The 20,806-nt window shown below is 43.2% G+C and overlaps 1 protein-coding gene across 1 annotated transcript in view; it reads right to left on the reverse strand.

The window, feature by feature from the left end:
• Positions 1 to 20,806, reverse strand: part of PLCB1 (phospholipase C beta 1) — a 630,414-nt gene that overhangs the window by 79,000 nt on the left and 530,608 nt on the right. The window contains exons 24-27 of the mRNA XM_066595662.1: positions 16,175 to 16,307; positions 15,829 to 15,891; positions 12,334 to 12,553; positions 9,451 to 9,631 (exon numbers count right to left, since the gene is read on the reverse strand). Of these exons, the coding sequence (XP_066451759.1) occupies positions 9,451 to 9,631; positions 12,334 to 12,553; positions 15,829 to 15,891; positions 16,175 to 16,307 (597 nt within the window). The remainder of the gene's footprint in view (positions 1 to 9,450; positions 9,632 to 12,333; positions 12,554 to 15,828; positions 15,892 to 16,174; positions 16,308 to 20,806) is intronic.

Below are 20,806 nucleotides of genomic sequence, written 5' to 3' on the forward strand. Positions count from 1 at the left end.
AATGGACGCTGTTCATATTTACTAACCCAATGTCCCAGTTTGCCCCAAAGATGTTCAGTAGGGTTCAGGGTGCTACTCCATATCCTCAAACTAACGTAAAACAGTATTGGATTTGCGGCAAAATGTGTTTTCTAGTTGGAACTATTGCTGGCCTTTTCCATTGTCAGTATCACATTATTGTCTAGAATGTCAGGGTACACCTATGTGATCATAGTTCTCGTCACCACAACCAACAGACCGAGACCATGCCACATAAAACATCCCCAGACCATAACGAAACCTCCACCGTAGTTAACTGTTGGCTCAGCAAACTCTGACAAAAAGCGTTTCCTAGGCTCCTTCACACCCAGGTACATCCATCTGGTTTAAAGATGGAGTAGTGTGATTCGAAATTCCATGGAACATTCTTCCATTGCTCAACTGTCCAATGACAACACTCCTTGCACCACTGTAGATGAGCCAATACACTGCGCTTTTCTGATGGACAGCTTGTGTGCAGTGGTATAACCTATGTATCTAATAGTATGCAGTTCCCGTCTGTCACAAACTATGTCTGACACCACCAAGGGTCGTATCTTATGTAGCATGGTTTAGGACACATAACATGCTAGTAAGACATGATCCATTCTACTGATGGGGTGTTCAAATACTTTTGGTAGGATAGTGTGGCTATGTGATGATCACACAGGTTCACAGTTCGTTAGATGATACATACAATTATCATACCATAATACCCCTTTCGTATTAACGACGTTTCAGAATTCCAGGCAGACCTTAACCTTGGAAACTATTGTGAGATGCTACTGGAAGCCAGGGTTTCATATCTTGCACTAATGAAGCATGACACAGCAGTAGACAAGTCGGATAAAAAGGTTCAGCACTTAAAGGATTTGTCTGGCTTACAAAACTGACTTTCAAACACACTATAAAGCGTTGTATTAATGGAGAAGGGTCCTCCATTCAAGACCTCAATCAATTAGCTGAAAGATAGAACAAAGAGTGTCTGTCTCAGGAGGAACTGACATATCTATGCATTACACGGATAGCCCATTGACTTCAATAGCTACCATGTAATCTTTCATTACCCCTGCAGTGGCATTTAGCATTACAGGTGATCACTGGTTTCCGAGCAGCAGAACAACCTGTCTTTAGCTTATTTTCATGGTACCTTTGTAACAAAGATGAATTATTTATATAATGTTATCCTATCACTATGTTGGAGAAATCCTTAGCAAACACAGAGAAAGCATACAGACTCCATGTCATTGTTGCCATTGGTTGACATTTTATTACAGGTCAACACTGCTCTTTATTGTCCAATGTACATATCAATTACAAGACTTGAACTTATCTAACATTGTCAATTTCTTCTAAGCTATTGTATAACAGCGCATAATACACTTTTCGCACCTAGTGTGTGACCCTTAGCTTCTGACGTCCCACATCATAGATGCTTTGAACATATCTATCAGTAGCTTTAAACTTTGGATTTGTTTCAAAAATGCTGATTTCTTTAAAAATTCCTATTACGCAATAAAAATTGTGATTTTTTTTTCTTATTTGCATCAAATCAGTAAATCTAATTCAAATCAAGCATCAGTAATATATATTCATATACACATATAAGTTCCGTATCCAGACTCGGCACTTTGGCCTGTCTCAAGGTGTGTTGCACCAGTGTCACCGACCCTCATGGGTCAGCCGCCAACTACATCGGGACTACTGTGTAGTGTCCCAGAACAAGATCCTGGTCCCCTCCATAATTGTCATACATGTATTGTCTTATGTGGATGCACTGTGCAAAGCTGGCATGTCTATTTTCTGCATGTGTGTTGCACAGCTGCAGCGTCTGAAGGGTTAACTCTATTAAAATTATTGCCTGTGAGCTCTGCTGCTGCTGAATGTATCTATTCTACTGTGTCATGTGATGTCGTGTGGATGAATCTATAAATATGAGTGACTGGATTGCAGAGAGGAGTCTAGAGTCTGGAGAGGCGCCCATCTTCCACCTGAGGGTTTGCTATTACAGAGGCGCATGAGGGCACCATTAGTCCTTATGTTGCTGAAGATGGAGGAGAAGGAAAGACCGCCTAACCGTATGTGAAGCGCATGGGAGTGAGTGAGCCTAAATGTTTTTTTTCCCCAAAGAGCCCTATTATCAGAGAGCCTTTGTAAGTAACTGCCTCTTCTAGTGACTAAATAGTTTCCTACAAGATCAGTGCAGAAGTCTACCAAACCTCTGAAAATAATCTTAAGTCTGTTTATGATTCCTATGCGGCCATCTGAGGATCACCATATAGTGGTGCACCTTTAACTGAAACCCACGCATGCTGAAGTCTATGAGAGCGGGGTGATAATTACTGCCATTCTGTGGCATTGACTTTCATGTCAAAATGTCTAAATAATACTAAGTTTGTTGTATCGTGTTAAAAGTCACTAGTAAAGTTTTACCGGGCCTCCAACGTTCCGGAGGACTCGAGGTACTATACACTTGTCCAATGTGATTAATCCGCCGTGTGTGAATGCCGGTTTATGGAACGGTGGCGTCATGAACTGACAACTACTACCCCCTCATCCTGAGGACTACTGGCCCTATTCTTTGCTGCGGTAACTCCTTCCGTGACCAGGAGTTGGTAAGTGCCACCGTGACAGGTCCATGCACTACACCCTCCCAACTCCAGACGTATGCTCGGATAGAGAGCCATATCCTTCCCTCCGGGAATGTTACAATGCTTGGCGTTCACTAACAGGATATATATATATATATATGTTACATAAGATATATATAAAAGTTGCCGTGTTGCAACTCTAAGAGGTAGCGGCTTGGTCGGTTCCCTGCAGCAAAGGCCAGATCCCTGTACAGGGTGAATACTGGGGAACCACCAGGATAACGCCCTCAAGTTTAGCCCAAAGCCAAACTAGTTAATAGGCGCAGTGGGTCTACACCCGCTGGTCATAACAGCTGTGTACACCTTCACAACCATTTAACTTTATTTTGCATTTTTAATTGGGCAAATTTGCATATTATTATATATAGCATCTATATAGGTCTATATGTTTCCATGACAAACAAACCCTGTCTGATCTTGCAGTGAGATTGCTTTCTATATGTCTGCTACTTTTTGCTTACCTACCAAATGAATTGTGTGTTAGTAGGAATAAGGAGATCCAAAGAAATGACTGTAAGGTCAGACTACATGGGGTTTGTTTCCTGTTAACATGGAAACATATTGACCTGAAAACATTTTAATTATGGAGATTTGCAAGTATACGGGGACCTCAGGGTTGCTGGATTGGTTGTATGCTAAAAGGAGAGATGGGATGGAGCCATTAGGTACCTCCAATATGTCTGGTCAGAAAAAGGCAGAGGAGTGACCGGCTAGAAACATAGGTGTTCAAGGTGCAATGGATCTGCATAATCCTCAGGTCTCACGAAAAATAACTTGATCACATCTTACTGTCTGAACACCAACTTTACCAAATGGTAACAGCTGTGGTATACATAGAAGAGATGGGATGCCACAGCAAAAGTTATAAGGCCTCCCATCATGGTGTTCAGTTTTGCACTCAGGACAGGAGGGCCTGGTGTAATTTTCCCATTTTATGACCTTTGGGACAATTCTCTACCTCCTTGCTTATTAGCAATGCAGTTTCTCTGTAGAGGAAGGTCCTGCTTATATTCTCACTACTCAGTAGCTAAAGGGGTGGTGCAAGCAGAGGTGGAGCCCTTTCTATCCAAGGGTCACCATAGCATGGTGTGCTTCTGCGGTATGTACACCCTTGGGTAACAGGAACACTTCAGCATCAGTCGGCACTAGTTTGTGTTCTTGTTTTGAGAGAAGTTACTTCCAGCCAACGCTTCCACCATTTCTTTCTAGAATCTGCATGATAGAATTTGTGTCTTTCTTTTCTTAGATGCCTAATGCCAGAAGCATTGTACTGAGCACTCTCTATAACACCTCAGGTCTATAAGACTCCGCCCTCCTATATCTCTATGGTCCAAATACAGCTCCACCTCCCAGCATGTGACTACTCTCTCTCGCGGTAAACGGTCCTGTGACTACTTAAAGGTGCAGTGCTTAGTAATAAAACTTACAGTACAAGAAACAATATAGTAACAAGCATAAACACTTCAAGAGGGTTAATTCACCCCCATTAGACACATTCTTTTTTTTCTTAATTTAGATCCACTAGAGCAATAACAAAATTGGACATTATCATTTAAGTAGATGCAATAAAAATACAATTATTATGCAGTATAAAGTATATTATCCTAGCAGTCCAATTTCGCTGCTACCTTGGAGCACAGATACACACAATATCCTTTACAATAGAGTACAATGTACCATAACCTTATGATTCACCCTCCACTGTGCCTTGTAAATAAGGCTCAATGGCTTGAGGCTCTGGAAGTGGTGGTGCTTACAATATTGTTTAAACTGACAGCATCCCTTATAGCTTCCACCATAGTGAAAATGGCAGTTATTATTCACGGCATGGATCTCTGCAAGGAAATGTTTCCACATTCCTTACATATGGAAATTCTAAACTGTGCAAGAAAGGTTGAAATGAAGCAATAATTAGCCCAAAGCTTAAACGCATGGAGACTGTAATTGCCATATTGTTATTTGTAAGAGCAAAACCTGTTAAACAATGAACACTTCATCAATGGAATACCTATTTCAGGAACACTTGGCTCATTCATGTGTGAAGTAGATTTCATTCTGAACAAATATTAATTTAAATGGAGCCCTGGGGAAAACTTTAATTGTACCTTATCCCAAGTACATTGCAGAAACACGGAGGATAATTAAGCAATCCGGGAATGTAAATTGCCTTAAAATACTTTTAAATTAATTGCGAAAAAGTTTTGATTGCTTTTTTAGGTAAAAATAATATGTGGTGACTAACATATAGAATATGAACGTTGCATTCCTACTAACCCACAAGAACAGGTGATTTACTTAATATGACTATTATTAAGTCCTAGAGCATCAAACTGTGTCTTTGTGAATGAAGCATGGACGGCCTCATGGTCATAAAATAGCTCTGAGCGCCTAGTCTCTACTGCTCTATATTAGTGTTACGGACTGTGAGTGTGGACGCACTGTGCCAACCTACCGGTTAGGCTTGGCAGCTGTCCCTCGGTGGTCAGAGGGGAAATCTCACCCTTTACTAGTCTTAGAAGGTGGGGGTACCCCTGCCTAAAAGCAGGGTAGCTGCCCATTCAAGGGCGGCCCCACAGTCTTCCTCTTGGGCCTGTCTATCTCTGATAAACCACAGAGACGGGAATGGTGCAGGAACAGAAAGGCAATAATCAAGTGCACACAGACAAGGGCAAGAGACAAAGGGACAGAGACAGGATCTGAGCAAAGACTGGGAGGCAGCAAACAAACGAATACAGATATGAATCCTGAGTAAGTGCAGACAAAGTAGTGGGAGAAAGGACCTATGCAGGGTGTCTGAGACAAACACACACCAACACTGAGGCAATGAGGGAGGATTCCCAGCTCAGAAAAATAGGGAGGTAATGGCTCATGCCCTACAGCTGAGCTGGGAGCACTGGAGAAGGCAATGCCGGTAAGAAATGTGCGGCAGTTCATGTTATGGAGAAAGCAGGATGGAGCCCGCGTCTGCCAGAAACAGCAGAGGAAAAGCGAGTCTGAAAAGCTGGCCTAAGAGCTGGGAGCCACAGTATGGTATGCAGGCAAACACAAGCATATTGTGATTTGTTATGGGGACCTTAAAGCATACCAAACCTTTCATGTGACTTTTCAAAATAAGTGGCCATGTTTGTACATGAGAAATAACACTATATCTGACCATTACATGACACTTTTCACCAGTTTTTCCTTCTGCAGGCTCGAAGTCTAATTCTCAGTTTTCATTCGGCTGGTGGCTGACTGCTGTTATGATGTCCCATAAAAAGGATAAAAGGAGATCCTGCTCACCTACAGTAACTTTAGCCAGCAGCAACATAGAACATAACACAGCTGTGCTAAGCAGTGTTGACCTGAATCAGTAGTGGGGTGAGATAAAATACTTAATAGAAGCTGCATCTTTCTCCCTCCCGGAGCTTCTTCTTCCTCCCCTTATACAGACTTCTATGGGCAGCATGGTCATGAGACCCTCCTAGTGGCCAGCACTTTGTTTTAGTTATTTTTCAGTGCAAAATGTAATTTTAAGTAAACAAGGTGATTTGCACTTTTGCTAGCTATCACAAGTTTATTGAAGAGTTAAAGGGGTTGTTAGAAAAATATTACCTTAAATGGTCATTAAAGAGGTTGTCCAGGGTTAAAGAAACATGACTGCTTTCTTCCAAACACAACACCACCCTTGTCCATAGCATTGTGTGTGGTATTTCAGATCAGCTCCATTGAAGTGAATGGGAGCTGAGCTGTAATACCAAAACCAAAGCACGGACAAAGGTGGCGCTGTGTTTGGAAGAAAGCAGTCATGTTTATTAAACCCTGGACAACCTCTTTAATGACCATTTAAGGTAAATATCCACCCTTGATCCTCATGTTCTTCTATGTTAAACATTCTGTGCTGAGTAATATAGTTATGTATCTTCATAGCTTCAAACTTCCTGCCAAGACACAGACGTAAAACATAATGTTCTGGCTATCTGTTGCCACCAATAGAGGGAGCTTACTGGTTCCTCTATTATCATTGCTTTTAGGCCTCCTTTACACGGGCGACGCAGCATTGCGGCAAGAAAATCGCTGCGATATTGCATATCTGCACTGTGCGATATTGCTGCATCTTCTCGGGGCAATACCGCAATTTTTTAGCGCTACATAGTCACATGTGGTGCTGCAAAGTTGCGCGGCTTTGTAGCACCGCATGGAGGATTTCCGGTGAGGTGGAGGTTGAAATATAAGCCCTACCCCGAAAATATACCCTAACTGCAGACATTTTTTTTTTTAAAAAGCATACATCACCTAGACACACTGTCTGTGGCTCTGCTGCAGCTTCTCTCTGATACACTTGTCTTCTTCATCTCTTCTGGCCGGGGATTGAAAATCCCCGCCTCCTGAAAGTGCTAGCTGTGATTGGCTGATGCTTAGCCAATCAGAGCTAGCGCTCGGTGAATGGCTGTGATTGTTTCATCAAGCACTGGTTGTGATTGGCTAAGCAGTAGCCAATCACAGCCAGCGCTTCCAGGAGGAGGGGATTTTCAATCCCCGGCCAGAAGATGTTGAAGGAGAATAATGCCAGGATCTGGGGAGAAGATGAGGCCGGGCTGACAGCGCTGGAGAGGTGATGTATGTGTTTTTTTTAAAATTATTTTGCAGCCAGGGCTTAGACCAGGGCTTTGACAGTAGGATTTCCTACTGTCAAAGTTGCATCGCATCACACGAAAATTGCGTGTTCGTGAGACACGAAGCATCTTGTTGCATGCTACAAAACATCGCGTGTGTGAAGGAACCCACACAAAATCATGGGCTTCACATACATACGATTTGTAGCATTGTAGCAACGCAACAAAATAGCGCAACTTTGTCGTCCGTGTGAGCGAGGCCTTAAAGTGTAACGGTACGCCGTTAGCTCCCAAGCACACTCTAGTTGAGATTGCAAACCAGCAGAACATTCTATTTCTTCTATCAGTCTTAGAAAAAAAAATCTGAGTGAAATGTTAAAATGCACATAATTCTCAATAAATTTGGCACATGTGTCTGAAATTCAGAAAATGCAATCTACACTGGCTATGAGTAGGCGTAGATTTCAGACTTGGAGACTTCATCTGCCTCCTGAAAACCAGGTCAGCTTTTCTCTACACATTTCAAAAGTGACAATGGCCAAGAAAAGCTGCAAATGTTTGAGCATATATGGTGTGGGCCATGATGTGTGACTTTTTAAAGGCACGGTTTACACCAAAGACTGATTAATTAACCACTATGTCTCACTTTTGAATTTTACAGAGACAGCATTGGTGAAGGTCCCAGCTCACAAAATTTGCATCAAAGTAGCCCTATTACGATACAAAAGCTGTATCTCTAGACTTAAAGGTGTATTCTGGTTACTTATAGTTGCTTTCATATGAATGAATCAAAGGTTATTAAAGTTTGCAATGTGGTTCTGCTTTGGCTTTTTTGTCTGACACTTTGTAATATACATCGTGCATTAAATATTGGCCATACAGAAGTTATACACTTACCCCCTCCGGTGCTGGCATCCCCGTCTCCATGGCGCCGACCAAAGCCGCCTTCTGCCTGGATTAGACGTGCTTGCGCAGTCTGCCCTCTTCTGTCCGGCTCTGGCATGCTCGCGCCGCAAAGGTCTTCTGCGCATGCACAGAAGACCTGTGCGGCGCGAGCACGCCGGAGCGGCCCCTTCAGCGCAAACGCGTCTAATCCAGGCAGAAAGCGGCTTTGGTCGGCGCCATGGAGACGGGGACGCCAGCACCGGAGGGGGTAAGTATATAACTTCTGTATGGCCAATATTTAATGCACAATGTATATTACAAAGTGCATTAATATGGCCATACAGAAGTGCTTAACCCCACTTGCTTTCGCGGGACAACCCCTTTAACTTCTCTTGGCACTTTCAGCATTCCAGCTCTACAGGTCCAGCTTGCTCAGTAGGAACGACCAAGAACAGCTTTTGTTCCAGATTGCTGACCAACTGCAGGAAAGCACTTAGGGCTTAAACTCACTGTCATGGGTGCAACTACTATGAAGGATAGGATAAGAAGGTAAAGGCTGCCCAATTTATACCCATAACTAGTTGTGTATAAACATGGCACAAATACCTTTCATATCTGGAATTTATGAAAATTTGCTTCACAACCGTTATACTACTTTAGCATGCAGTCAACATCAATAGATAGGGACACCCAAAGGCGCTTCATGTAGCTAAAATACCATGAATGTGTTACTTAAAGGCCCCAATGTACATAATACAGCTGCTGTCCACACACATGTAGTTTGACATATGGAAATCTCCAAATAATTACTCAAAGAGGTAAGTTATAAGGATGGGACTACTGCATTCTAGTGATCAGGGGGAGCCCAAGATACAAGACAACCACCAATGTGTATATTCTGACATGATATGGAAGGCAGCATTCCTTCAAGCCAAATTTAGACTCTTTATACAAGCCTTGTAACAATGACTGGGAATTAAAGCAAAGCCAGACTCCAAGTACTTTGCTTTTAATTCCCATTCATTGTTACGAGGCTTGTATAAACAGTCTGACTTTGGCTTAAAGGAATGCTGCTTTCCAATAGGTGGCACTGTGGAGGTATTATTCCATCTCCCTTATTTGCATATTACCCAGAGGAGCATGCATGGCCATTTGAGTCTCCTCACTCATCGTCTAGGTGCTCTCCCTAAGGAGAAAAGAGAGCGCTTCTATTCTGACATGACAATCATAACTGTTAAAGACACATCAGAAAATAAGTCAATGTGGAAGTAGAAGTGTTTAGTGCACACCGCCCTACCCACCTGTTTGATATGCTCTCTTTTCTGATATTTCTCACTGTAGTACTGTTCTTGACGGAGATTTAGAAGCTGCTGTTGTTGTTGATCTTTCAGCTCTACTAATTTCTGGGCCATTTCAGCATCTAGAGAGGCTAAATCATGTTCTACATTCGAGGAATTATGATCTGGACTCCCAGATTCACCCCTGCAAGAAGAAAGTAAGAAATATATCATACATAGGATGATACATGAATCTTTCGAAGTAACTTTCTACTTTCTTTCTCTGCATTCAAGTCCCAAATCAAACGGATCTTACACTCAAAAATGGGGTCATAATAGGGTTAAAAGTTAGGTCAGATATCACATCATGAATGAAGCCAGGGTCAAACTCAGACTAGGAGAACTCTATTCCCCTTCACCAATGTCGCAGTAAGTAGTCTGATGAAATCCTCTGCCACAGCTGTCGCAGCTGTGGCAGAGGAGAGCGATGTTCTCCCATTGAATTCAATGCAGCCAACAATATAGCCGGCTCTATTGAAAGCAATGGGCTGCTGGCAAACGCTGCAGTGATTTTCGGGGAAGGGTTTAAAATATAAGCCCTTCCCTGAAAATCAATCCAAAAATGTGTAAAAAAAAAAAAAGTATACTCACCTCTCTGCAGCTGCTGGAGCTCAGCCGTGTCCAGCCGGCTGTTCTCCTGCACTACTCTGAGGATTTTTCAGCAGGCGGGGATTCAAAATCCTCGCCTGCTGAAAGGGCTGCCACTGATTGGCAGAGCACTGTGACCAATCAGAAACAGCTCTCAGCTATTGAATGAAAGCTGAGAGCTGCCTGTGATTGGTCCCTGCGCTCAGCCAATCAGAGGAGACACTCACCCATTCGTGAATTCATGAAGTGATAAAATGAGTTGAGCACTTTGTGGCATTATTATGTGAGCACTGTATTATTTGGGCTCTGTATAGTATGTGAGTCATATAAGATGGTATTATATACGCACCATGTTCATATCGATCAAATTAGATACCTGTATATGTAAATTTGGGTGTACTTGTGCAATGTCTTAAGTTATGAGTACTTCATTAGTAGTTTTATGTTTATCAGCCATAATACTGCACCTCGCCACATTCATCATCTCCTTTATTGCATCGCTAGAGATCTCTATAATGGAATCCATGAAAGAAATTGTCATGTTTTCATTACAAGGCTCATAAGACTTCCAATTTCATAATTCTCACTGTCAGCAGTTCCTCCTTTCTGAACGGTGGCAATATCACCAACAGAAGCAGTAATAAGCCTTCATTCGTTCCAAAATCCATCAAAATGCTGAGCGTCACATTGTAGCTCATGCTACTTTCTGCTACAAGAATCATTATTAATATCCATTGATAAACTAGAGCTGTACTTTGTATGCAGCTGCCAGGGAGAGATCTATCTAGGCACAAATTGCTTTTTCCACCCTAACGGGAGAACCAACCTGATCTTTTGCTTTACTGCTGGTTTAGATTGCTGCATATTCAACGTCTTGAAGCTCAACGTTAGAAGGTGCATCATTTTAATGTTTGGAACAAATTTGAAAATGGTCTTTAACAGCTGTGAACCTATGATTTGTCTTATTTTGGGAAGGAATTTAAAGCATACCTGTTTCGGGTTGAACTTTGCTAAAAGTTTGATTCGACATAAGCCTAAACTGAGCTTTTAGCAAAGTTTTACCCGAATCAGGGCTCTACTGGTTCGGTTCCCTCAACACTAGTCCTGAACACTGGTGTATAACACTGTCATAAAATCCATGTATGACACTCCCATTGGGCTTTTATGGCTTTTAGACAGTATAATACCACAGTTTTTGGTGAACTTCATGTTCAGTTCCAACTAATTCAGGCCGGACCGAATTTTTTGCAAAAGTGCGGAGAACCGGCTGAACCGAACTTTTCAAAAGTTCACTTAACACTACTCAGTACCAATGAAGTGAGACACCAAGTAGGTCTTGAAGGTAACGAACACAGAAAATAATTTTCCCATGTGTCATATAATGGACTTGAGGAATTAGTGTTCATTGTAAGAGAATAATTGTGTATTCTCTAAATAAAATTATTACTTAAAGGGGTTCAACACGATATGGAAGTAGCACCTCATAGACTACAATCTAGAGAGCACCCCAGTCTCATACTGCCTCTTGGGGGGCGTCTAACGACACTTTATGCCAGCCCCATCCAGGAAGTACTAACTAAAAGCACCCATGTTACAAAATAGGGGGTTCTTCAAACAATACTAACTATATTAGCAGGTTCCTATAGCCTATATAATTGCCATTTAGCATAGGTTCCCTTTAAGGAGGATCTGCCATTTTTCATGTCAGCAGGGACCTGAACAGGTTGTTGCACAAGTTGGCAGCCATGACCCTGCTGACTCTATTGCAGCCTTTCTTTTCTTCACACAACCCATTTTCCCCCATTCCTCTATACCAGTTCTCATTAAATTCAGCTCCTGGCATATGTAATGTGCCGAGTTGGCAGTCTCAATGATTCACTGTCAATCAAACCTGACATTACCCATTGACAGTGAGCACTGGGGCCACCCACCTGACTCAATCCAAGTGTTGGGAGCCAAATCTAAGAAGACCATCTAAAGTGCCATCTTCAGTGGAGAATGTGACCGCGCAGATGGCACACCCTTAAGGCCAGCATCCGACCAGCTCCGACATAGTGGATTCGCTTCGACTATAATATATAATATGTTAAATGCTTTTCATTGCTGGACCAGAAGATGAATCAAGCATCCTATTCCCAGTCTGCCTTATTATGTGGCATCATTTATTGAACACTGTAATTATGCTATTAGAGTAATACCTTCTAACACAACCTCCCCGGACTCCTAGTCAGCTGATTGGTCAGTGCCCGCTTTACTTACTTCTTTTTGCTGTCTCTTCTCGCTGTCTTCTCCAGGATCGCCCGCCTCCTTAAGTAATCATTCTGAATTTCATTGTATTTAGTGGTGTGCTCCTTGATCAGGTCAGTGGTTTTCTTATGGTGTTTTTTCACAAGGTCCTTCATTTCCTTGTAATGTTTCTTCTGTAATTTAACAAAGGACTTCTGCTGCTTCAGTTCATCAATAGTCTGAGCTTCCACTTCTGAAAAGAAAAAGGATTTTTTAGGTACCTTCAGTAGAACGATCGGTGGCATGAACTCTAAGAGCCCTTTTACACGGTCCGATCATAGATCCAGTTCTTGCCAGATCGCAGGAAGCTGCACCATAATCCTTCGGTGTAAATGCCTGCAATCATTGCAGGCATAAAAATTCAAATTGTTATCAGCCCGTGCAAACAGGAAGTCATTCATCTATGAAAGGCGGCCCATTTACTGTGAATGGAGGTGGATGGGCTTCAGATGATTCCGACACCCTCCACTCCCCTTCACTAGGAAATCCTCGCTCAGCACAGCAGCGATTATCGCTGGGATGATTGTCGGGCATGAAAGTGACCGACAGTAATCTCATGTAAAAGGGCCCATAAGAGTAGTGATGTGTTACTTGGCTTTCTATGAGATTGTCCCTAGTGTGTAAGTGTCTAAGATGAGACAATTAGACAATGAGGTCTATTATGGATAATTGATTAAGTGGGATATGGACGAAAGTGGCAGGGCCCTTAGATGAGCCATACAGTACATATTACATCCCTATCAGCAGAATAAGCAGATTTCGATGGGATCGGTTGATCATCTAATGCGTATACGAGCTTCTAGAGTCTCCCCCATGTCAAATACACGGAAGATAAGGATTTGGCATTAGATTTCCACTCCCTGATCTTTTAGTTCTCTGGGAAATAAGCTGGCCTTCTTCCCTATTTGCATTGAGAAAACATGCATATGTATGGGGATGTAGGGAAAGATAGTTGACAGCCCTATTGCAGCTATATATATGGCCACCCTTAGTATCTACTTAGATTTTTTTTACCCCTTAGTGACCAAGCCTGTTTGAGACTTAGTGACCGAGCCAAATTTTGAAAATCTGACATGTGTCACTTTAAATTAGAATAACCCCGTAAGGGTGTTGCATATCCAAGTGATTCTAAGATTCGCCACATATTATACTTCATTTAACCCTTTTCAATCCACTGTCTGACCTCTGAAGACATTATGATTTAAGGCTGTACAGCTCCGATGTTGGAAGATGTCCATCAGGGTTCTCTTACTGTATATTGCCAGCCTCTCTGCTGTCAGAGCCTATCCAACGTGTCGCCTCATGCAGTACTGGCTTTAGCCAGCATATAGCGCCGTTGTACAACAGCAGAAAAAGAGTAAGCCCCCTAGGAAAACCAGGATACAAATTGGATTGAAAAGGGTTAAGTGGTAAAAATAGACCAATAGAATTAGTGTATATTTATTAAAAGTGCCAAAATTGGGAACACTCCAACACTCAGGGGAAACGGAAGAGAACATCACATGCAACCGGAACGTAAGGATCTGGAAACTGGATTCCTGAACTTTGCTAGATATAGAAGATTTATGCGTTAAAGTACAAATCCCACGTCTCTGCTCTGCTGTGAGTGTAGTCGACCTTCTCTTTCCCAGTTCCGTATGACTGAGGGGGCTAGTGAGTCAGGCTCGGCATTTAATAGGTTATAAACACCCGATAGCGTATGTCTAGATGGTCCTTCCCCAGACATATCATCCATTTTTTCATCCCACAAGGTGAACAGGGTAAAAAAAAAGGTAGAATACCAGAATTGTGTGGTTTATTTTTTTAATTACCTCATCTCCTAAAAGTAAAAAGTAATCAAAAAAAATCTATGTACCCCAAAATGGTACTAAAAAAAAACTACAACTTGCCCCACAAAAAAACAAGCCATCTCACAGGCCAATTGACAAAAAAAAAAGTCTGTGCGTCTAAGTCTTAAACAAAAAAACGACTCAATTTTGATATTGTCATAATAGCACTGATATATTGTAGTGAATACAGTTAGTCCCCGACTTACGAACGGGTTCCGTTCCAGGAGCCTGTTCGCAAGTCGATTTGTTCGCATGTCCGAACAAATGGTTGTATGGAGGGGATCGCGGGTGGATCCCGCTCCATACAACGTCGGGTGCAGGCTGTTCTTACAGCGGGCACCCGGCGGCAGCAGTTCCGACGAGCCGCGCCGCTTGTCGGAACTGTTAACACTTTAAATACTGCTCTGACAGCGGTATTTAAAGTGTTAACAGTTTTGACGAGCGGCGCGGCTCGTCGGAACTGCTGCTGCTGGGTGCCAGCTGTAAGAAACAGCCTGCACACGACGTTCAGGGGGCCCGTACAGCGTCACACGATGTGCGGTTGCTAGGCAGCCAGGGACCTCCTGAAAGGCCTCAGGGCTGCCTATGCAGAGTGCCCATCAAGCGCACGGCTTGATAGGCGCTCTGCATAGACAGCCCTAGGGCCTTGAAAGGCCCCCGGCTGCCTAGCAAACGTACAGCGTCCCGCGATCTTACCGGACAGGCTACTATCTGTATTTGTATTCTCTATTAACCCTTTGCAATCCAATTTTGGATTCAGGGTTTTCTAGGGGGCTTTCTCTTTCTGCCACTATACAATGGTGCCATCTGCTGGCTAGAGGCAGTACTGCGGTATGAGACATGCTGGAGAGGCCCCCGACAACAGAGAAGCCAGTAATATACAATAAGTATACCCTGACAGACGTCTTCCGACATCGGAACTGTACAGCCTTCAGGCCTCAGTCACACGGGCGCATCGGCACCCATACACCGGCGCCGACGCGCCCGTGTGACTGCAGGGAGGAGACGGACGTACCTGCCGACGGCAATGAAGCCGGTCACATGTTCTTTCCTCCAGCGCTGCAGAGAGACGGCCGTCTGCAGGTACGTCCGTCTGCTGGTGTCAGTCACACGGGCGCATCGGCGTCGGTGTACAGGTGCCGATGCACCCGTGTGACTGAGGCCTCAATCAGAATGTCTTCAGATGTCAGACAGTGATTGGAAAGGGTTAAATAATTCTTTTCTTAGAATTTTGGGTTGCAATGTTCCTCTGTTATCCCTCCGGGAAATATATTAATAAATTGTCTTATCTTTTCTTAAACAGTCTGATACTATCTAATCAGCGATGGCAGTGTTAAGGTATTCAAGGATATGCTAAATTGGCAAGGGAAATATAGAGACCCAGTTGCCAATTCATACATTTCCAGGAGTAATAACAGAGGGATAGCACAACACAGAGTCTAAGAAATGATGCTCAAGGATTACTTTATGGGAGAACACATATTTACAACAACAGAGCTCACAGGTCCTTCTAAAAAAGGGAAATACTATGGAAATGAGTAGGGGTCAGCGTGTAATATAGAGAATCATGAGATGGTTAACATACTGTTTAGGATGACTTCAGCTCAGGCATTTTGCTGCCATATCAGCTATCATTTACCTGTTAGAATACTCAATATGAGGTCCTCTGCGGGGGCAGTTTTAGCAGGAACTTTTACTGAACCTAGAAGAAAAATACATTTTTGATGTATATTTTCTAAATTAACATCAATATCCTGCAGTCCCCGCCCCCATCTAAAAGTTTACCCCATTATTCCAAAGTTTGAGATTGTATTGCAAAAGGGTTCTTTATGTATCAGTTATCTACGTTCAGGTATTCAGATGTTACTGAGTGCAACATAAGGAGAAAATGGTAAAAACTATTCCATTTTTAAAAGATTTCGCCTTGACATTTTCAGCTATTTTGCAGCCGATTACAAAGGATATGAGACATCGCACTTCTGTACCTGGAGCTGGCTGGCTGTGAACAGACTGAGATGCTGGCTTGGGAGTTAATGTGGAAGCGTGATTCAAGCCGTTTTCTGCTGGTGCTGGCCTGGGTTCACTGTTCGGTTCTGATGGAGCATCACCAGCTTCTGCCTGTAAGAGATGGCATTATGTGTGGTTAATACGTGCCAGATTACCCGGCGTACCCTGCTGGCAATGCTTTCACAAGGTATTTCTTCTCTTTACATTGTCCTTGACTATACTGCAACATTATGTATTAGTACTACAGACTATTTGTTACTACCTGGGCTGCATTGGAAATTGGGCCGAGTGATGCCTGGTGTGAAAGTTAGAAGAAATAATGCAACCTAGGTTGAGTTGAGCTGGGTGGCTGCATGTTAGTCTGTACTGAGCATTTAGCTCGCTCATATGGCAATCTGGCTCTCTGCATACTACCAGGGTCTATGGGGATTGAGCCGCCCTGCAGTTTAGGTGCATTTTTGGCTCCTTTTTCTGTGAGTTGTGTCTTTGTACATGTTTTCTCTCTCCTCTGCAATCTTGTTTGACTCAATAATCACCTGCACATCTGAAAAACACTCTGCATTTCGGCGCATTCGCACAAACGATATTCTCAAAGCGATGTGCAGAAATGGTCCACAAATATGAAATTCATTCTTTTGAGTAGATTCATTCACATGAGCAATCTTTTTTATCGCAGCATTGCTGCAAGGAAAAATAATTGTAGCATGTTCCATTTTTTGGGCATTCCCTTGGAACAAAAATACTCTATGTACAATAAAAAAATAGTAAAAAAAAATCGAAAGGTATATTCTGTCCATAACGGCGAAAAATACATATGTGTTAATAGTAGGAAGGTGGCCCAGTGATTGTGATGCGATAATTGCTATATAACTTGTGTAGAGCAGTGAATGTATGACAGGCGATGATCTTTTAGGTATGCTATGTAAAATATTATAACTGCAGCTGTGAACTTGTACTTTATAACTTCTATTGGAATCATGAAATAAACTTTGGCGCCATCTAGTGGTTGTGACATGCATTTACACATCTGCCAAGATACAGCTCTAGCTCTACAGTCATGGCAAAGTTTTCATTTTCACAAAGTTTACTGCTTCAGTGTTTTTTTCGCTCTTTTAGTCGGATGTAAGGGCACCCACCCACTGGCGATTTTTTTCCTTTGCGTTTTGCGTTTTTTCTCAAGAGCAATTAGTATTGAATGTGCTCCTGTCCACTGGCGTTTTTTTTTCGGTCCGTTGCAATTTTTAACATAGGAACTGTCAGTTGCATATGTGTCCTTATTTTTCTCTTAATGCACCCATGAATGTCAATTGAAATTAACGGAAAAGGCGTGAAAAAGCCACGAAAATGCCGCGAAAAAGCCGCGAAAAACGCACGCACGAAAATCGCAAACGCCAGTGGGTGGGCGCCCTTACTGTGGTATATTCAAGTACAGCGATAAGTAATCCATATGTTTTTAAACTTTTATTGACAAATATGCCAATTTTAGGCAAAGACTAAGTATTTACAGTATTTACCCTTTTTTCAAGACTTCAGCAATTCGCCCTGGCATGTTAGATAGCAGCTTTAGGGCCAAATCCTGACTGATGGTAACCCATTCCTGCCTAATCAGTGCTCAGAGTTTATGACAATTTCTGTGTTTTGGTTTCTTCACCCACTTTTTGAGGACTGACCACAGGTTCCCAATGGGATTGAGATCTGGGGAGTTTTCTGGCCACAAACCCAAAATGTCAATGTTTTGTTAACTGAGCCACTTAGTTATAACTTTTGCCTTGTGCCATGGTGCTCCATCATGTAGGAAAAAGCATTGTTTGTCACTAGAGATGAGCGAGCATACTCGTCCGAGCTTGATACTCGTTCGAGTATTAGGGTGTTCGAGATGCTCGTTACTCGTAACGAGCACCACGCGGTGTTCGGGTTACTTTCATTTTCTTCCCTGAGAAATTTGCGCTATTTTCTGGCCAATAGAATGACAGGGAAGGCATTACAACTTCCCCCTGCAACGTTCAAGCCCTATACCACCCCCCTGCAGTGAGTGGCTGGCGAGATTAGGTGTCACCCGAGTATTAAAATCTGCCGGCCCGCGGCTCGCCACAGATGCCTTCTGACATAAATCAGGGAAAGTGCTGCTGCTATAGGGAGAGTGTTAGGAGTTATTTTAGGCTTCAAGAACCCCAACGGTCCTTCTTAGGCCATAGAAATCGCAGATATCACCTATGTGCGATCTGCAATTCCTGTTCTCTTCTCTTCTCTATATGCGCTCAATGGGAAGACAAATCATTCTTCTCTGCCACAGCTGTAACAGCTGTGGCAGAGAAGAACGATGTTTGCCCATTGAATTCAATGGAGCCGGCAATACAGCAGGTTCCACTGAAAGCAATGGGCTGCCGGACAGCGCTGGATGAATTGTCGGGAAGGGCTTACATATATAAGCCCTTCCCTGCAATTCATCCAGAAATGTGTTACAATTAAAAATATATACCAGCATATAAGGCGACGGGGCGTATAAGACGAGCCCCCAACAGTCACCGGGAATACAGTGGAGCAAAGAATAAAAATCATTACTCACTTCACCGGTGCTTCTGCGGTGCTGCTGCAGGCTGTCGCTCCCTCCTGGTCCCCGGCAGAGCATTGCTTTCTCTACGAAGGGCTTTAAATCCCCGCCTCCAGAAACACACGTGCCTTCAGCCAATCACAGCCAATGACAATGATGTCATTGAATGGCTGTGATTGGCTGAAGGCACGTGTGTTTCTGGAGGCGGGGATTTCAACCACTGCGTCCAGAAAGCAATGCTCTGCCGGGGACCAGGAGGGAGCGACAGCCTGCAGCAGCGCCGCAGAACACCAGGAGAAGTGAGTAATGATTTTTATTCTTTGCTCCGCTGTATTCACGACGTATAAGGTGACAGTTGGGGGGTCGTCTTATACGCCCCGTCGCCTTATACGCCGGTATATATTTTTATTGTAACACATTTCTGGATGAATTGCAGGGAAGGGGTTATATATTTAAGCCCTTCTTGACAATTCATCCCGCGATCACTGGCAGTCCATTGCTTTCAGTGGAACCTGCTGTATTGCCGGCTCCATTGAATTCAATGGGCAAACATCGCTCTTCTCTGCCACAGCTGTTACAGCTATGGCAGAGGAGAACGATCTTTATGCTGACAGTGGGGGGGGGGGCACTCTTGCCGCTATTGTGGCTTAATAGTGGGACCTGGGAACTTGAGATGCAGCCCAACATGTAGCCCCTCGCCTGCCCTATCTGTTGCTGTGTCGTTCCCATCACTTTCTTGAATTGCCCAGATTTTCACAAACGAAAACCTTAGCGAGCATCGGCGATATACAAAAATGCTCGGGTCGCCCATTGACTTCAATGGGGTTCGTTACTCGAAACGAACCCTCGAGCATCACGAAAAGTTCGTCCCGAGTAACGAGCACCCGAGCATTTTGGTGCTCGCTCATCTCTATTTGTCACCAAATTGCTCCTGGGCCGTTGGGAGAACTTGCTCTTGGAGGATGTTTAGATACCATTCTTTATTCATGAAGTTTTCATAGACAAAACTGTAAGTGAGCCCACTGCCTTAGATGAAAGCCACCCCACCCAAGAAATGGTCTCCGGATGCTTTACTGTTGGCATGACACAGGACTCATGTAGCGCTCACCTTCTCTTCTCTGGACAATCATTCTTCCAGATGTCCCAAACAGTCTAAAGGGGCTTCATCAAAGAAAATACAGTTCCGGAATTGGACTGCAGAGGACTGGGGTAAAGTTATTTCCTCTGATGAAGCCCCCTACAGACTGTTTGGGAATTCTGGAAGAATAATGGTCCATAGAACTAAAGGTGAGAGCTACCATGAGTCCTGTGTGGGTTACTTTTCATGTGTGTGTTGTTTTTCATCCAAGGGAGCGGGCTCACTTACAGTTTTGCCTAAGAACACTCCATGAATAAAAAATGGGATCTAAACATCCTTCCAAGAGCAACAAAAATTTGTGTCAGTATCAAAATGTTTGGCCACAACTATATACTGATGTATAGCAAAATGTAACGTGTACCGTGCTAGCTAGAAAAATCTATGTAAAGTTAAATAGTCTTGCGTCAAAAGACAAAAGTATTATAGAGGTGATGTCTTTATTGGCTAACCAGAAAACTTATATGTGTAAGCTTAAGAGCACAAAGGCCTCTTCATGAGGAATATAACAAATGAAGAACAGCATTATACATGGGGTGAAAAGGTGATAGAAGGGTAAAAAGTGATGACTTATAGTCACAGATCTGGAGTCACTGATTGAGGTGTGAAGTGTCCATGTAATGTTTCTGCTCAAGATGTTGATCTGAGGGTTGTATGAAACCCCTAGGGGCACCCTACTGTTCTCTTCTTTCTGTACGGTGGGTGGACAAAATTATGGAAACACTGTACAAAATGCATGCCTTAAAATCGTTCTTTACATGTTTTATTGAAATATCCCGGCTCGATTACTGCAACTCGTTGCTGATCGGCCTCCCCTGCACCAGACTCTACCCTCTCCAGTCCATCCTGAATGCGGCAGCCAGGCTCATCTTCCTGTCCAGCCGCTACTCGGACGCCTCTGTCCTGTGCCGGTCACTGCACTGG

Source organism: Eleutherodactylus coqui, chromosome 3, assembly GCF_035609145.1.
Source record: "Eleutherodactylus coqui strain aEleCoq1 chromosome 3, aEleCoq1.hap1, whole genome shotgun sequence".
NCBI classification, from domain to species: Eukaryota; Metazoa; Chordata; class Amphibia; order Anura; family Eleutherodactylidae; genus Eleutherodactylus; species Eleutherodactylus coqui.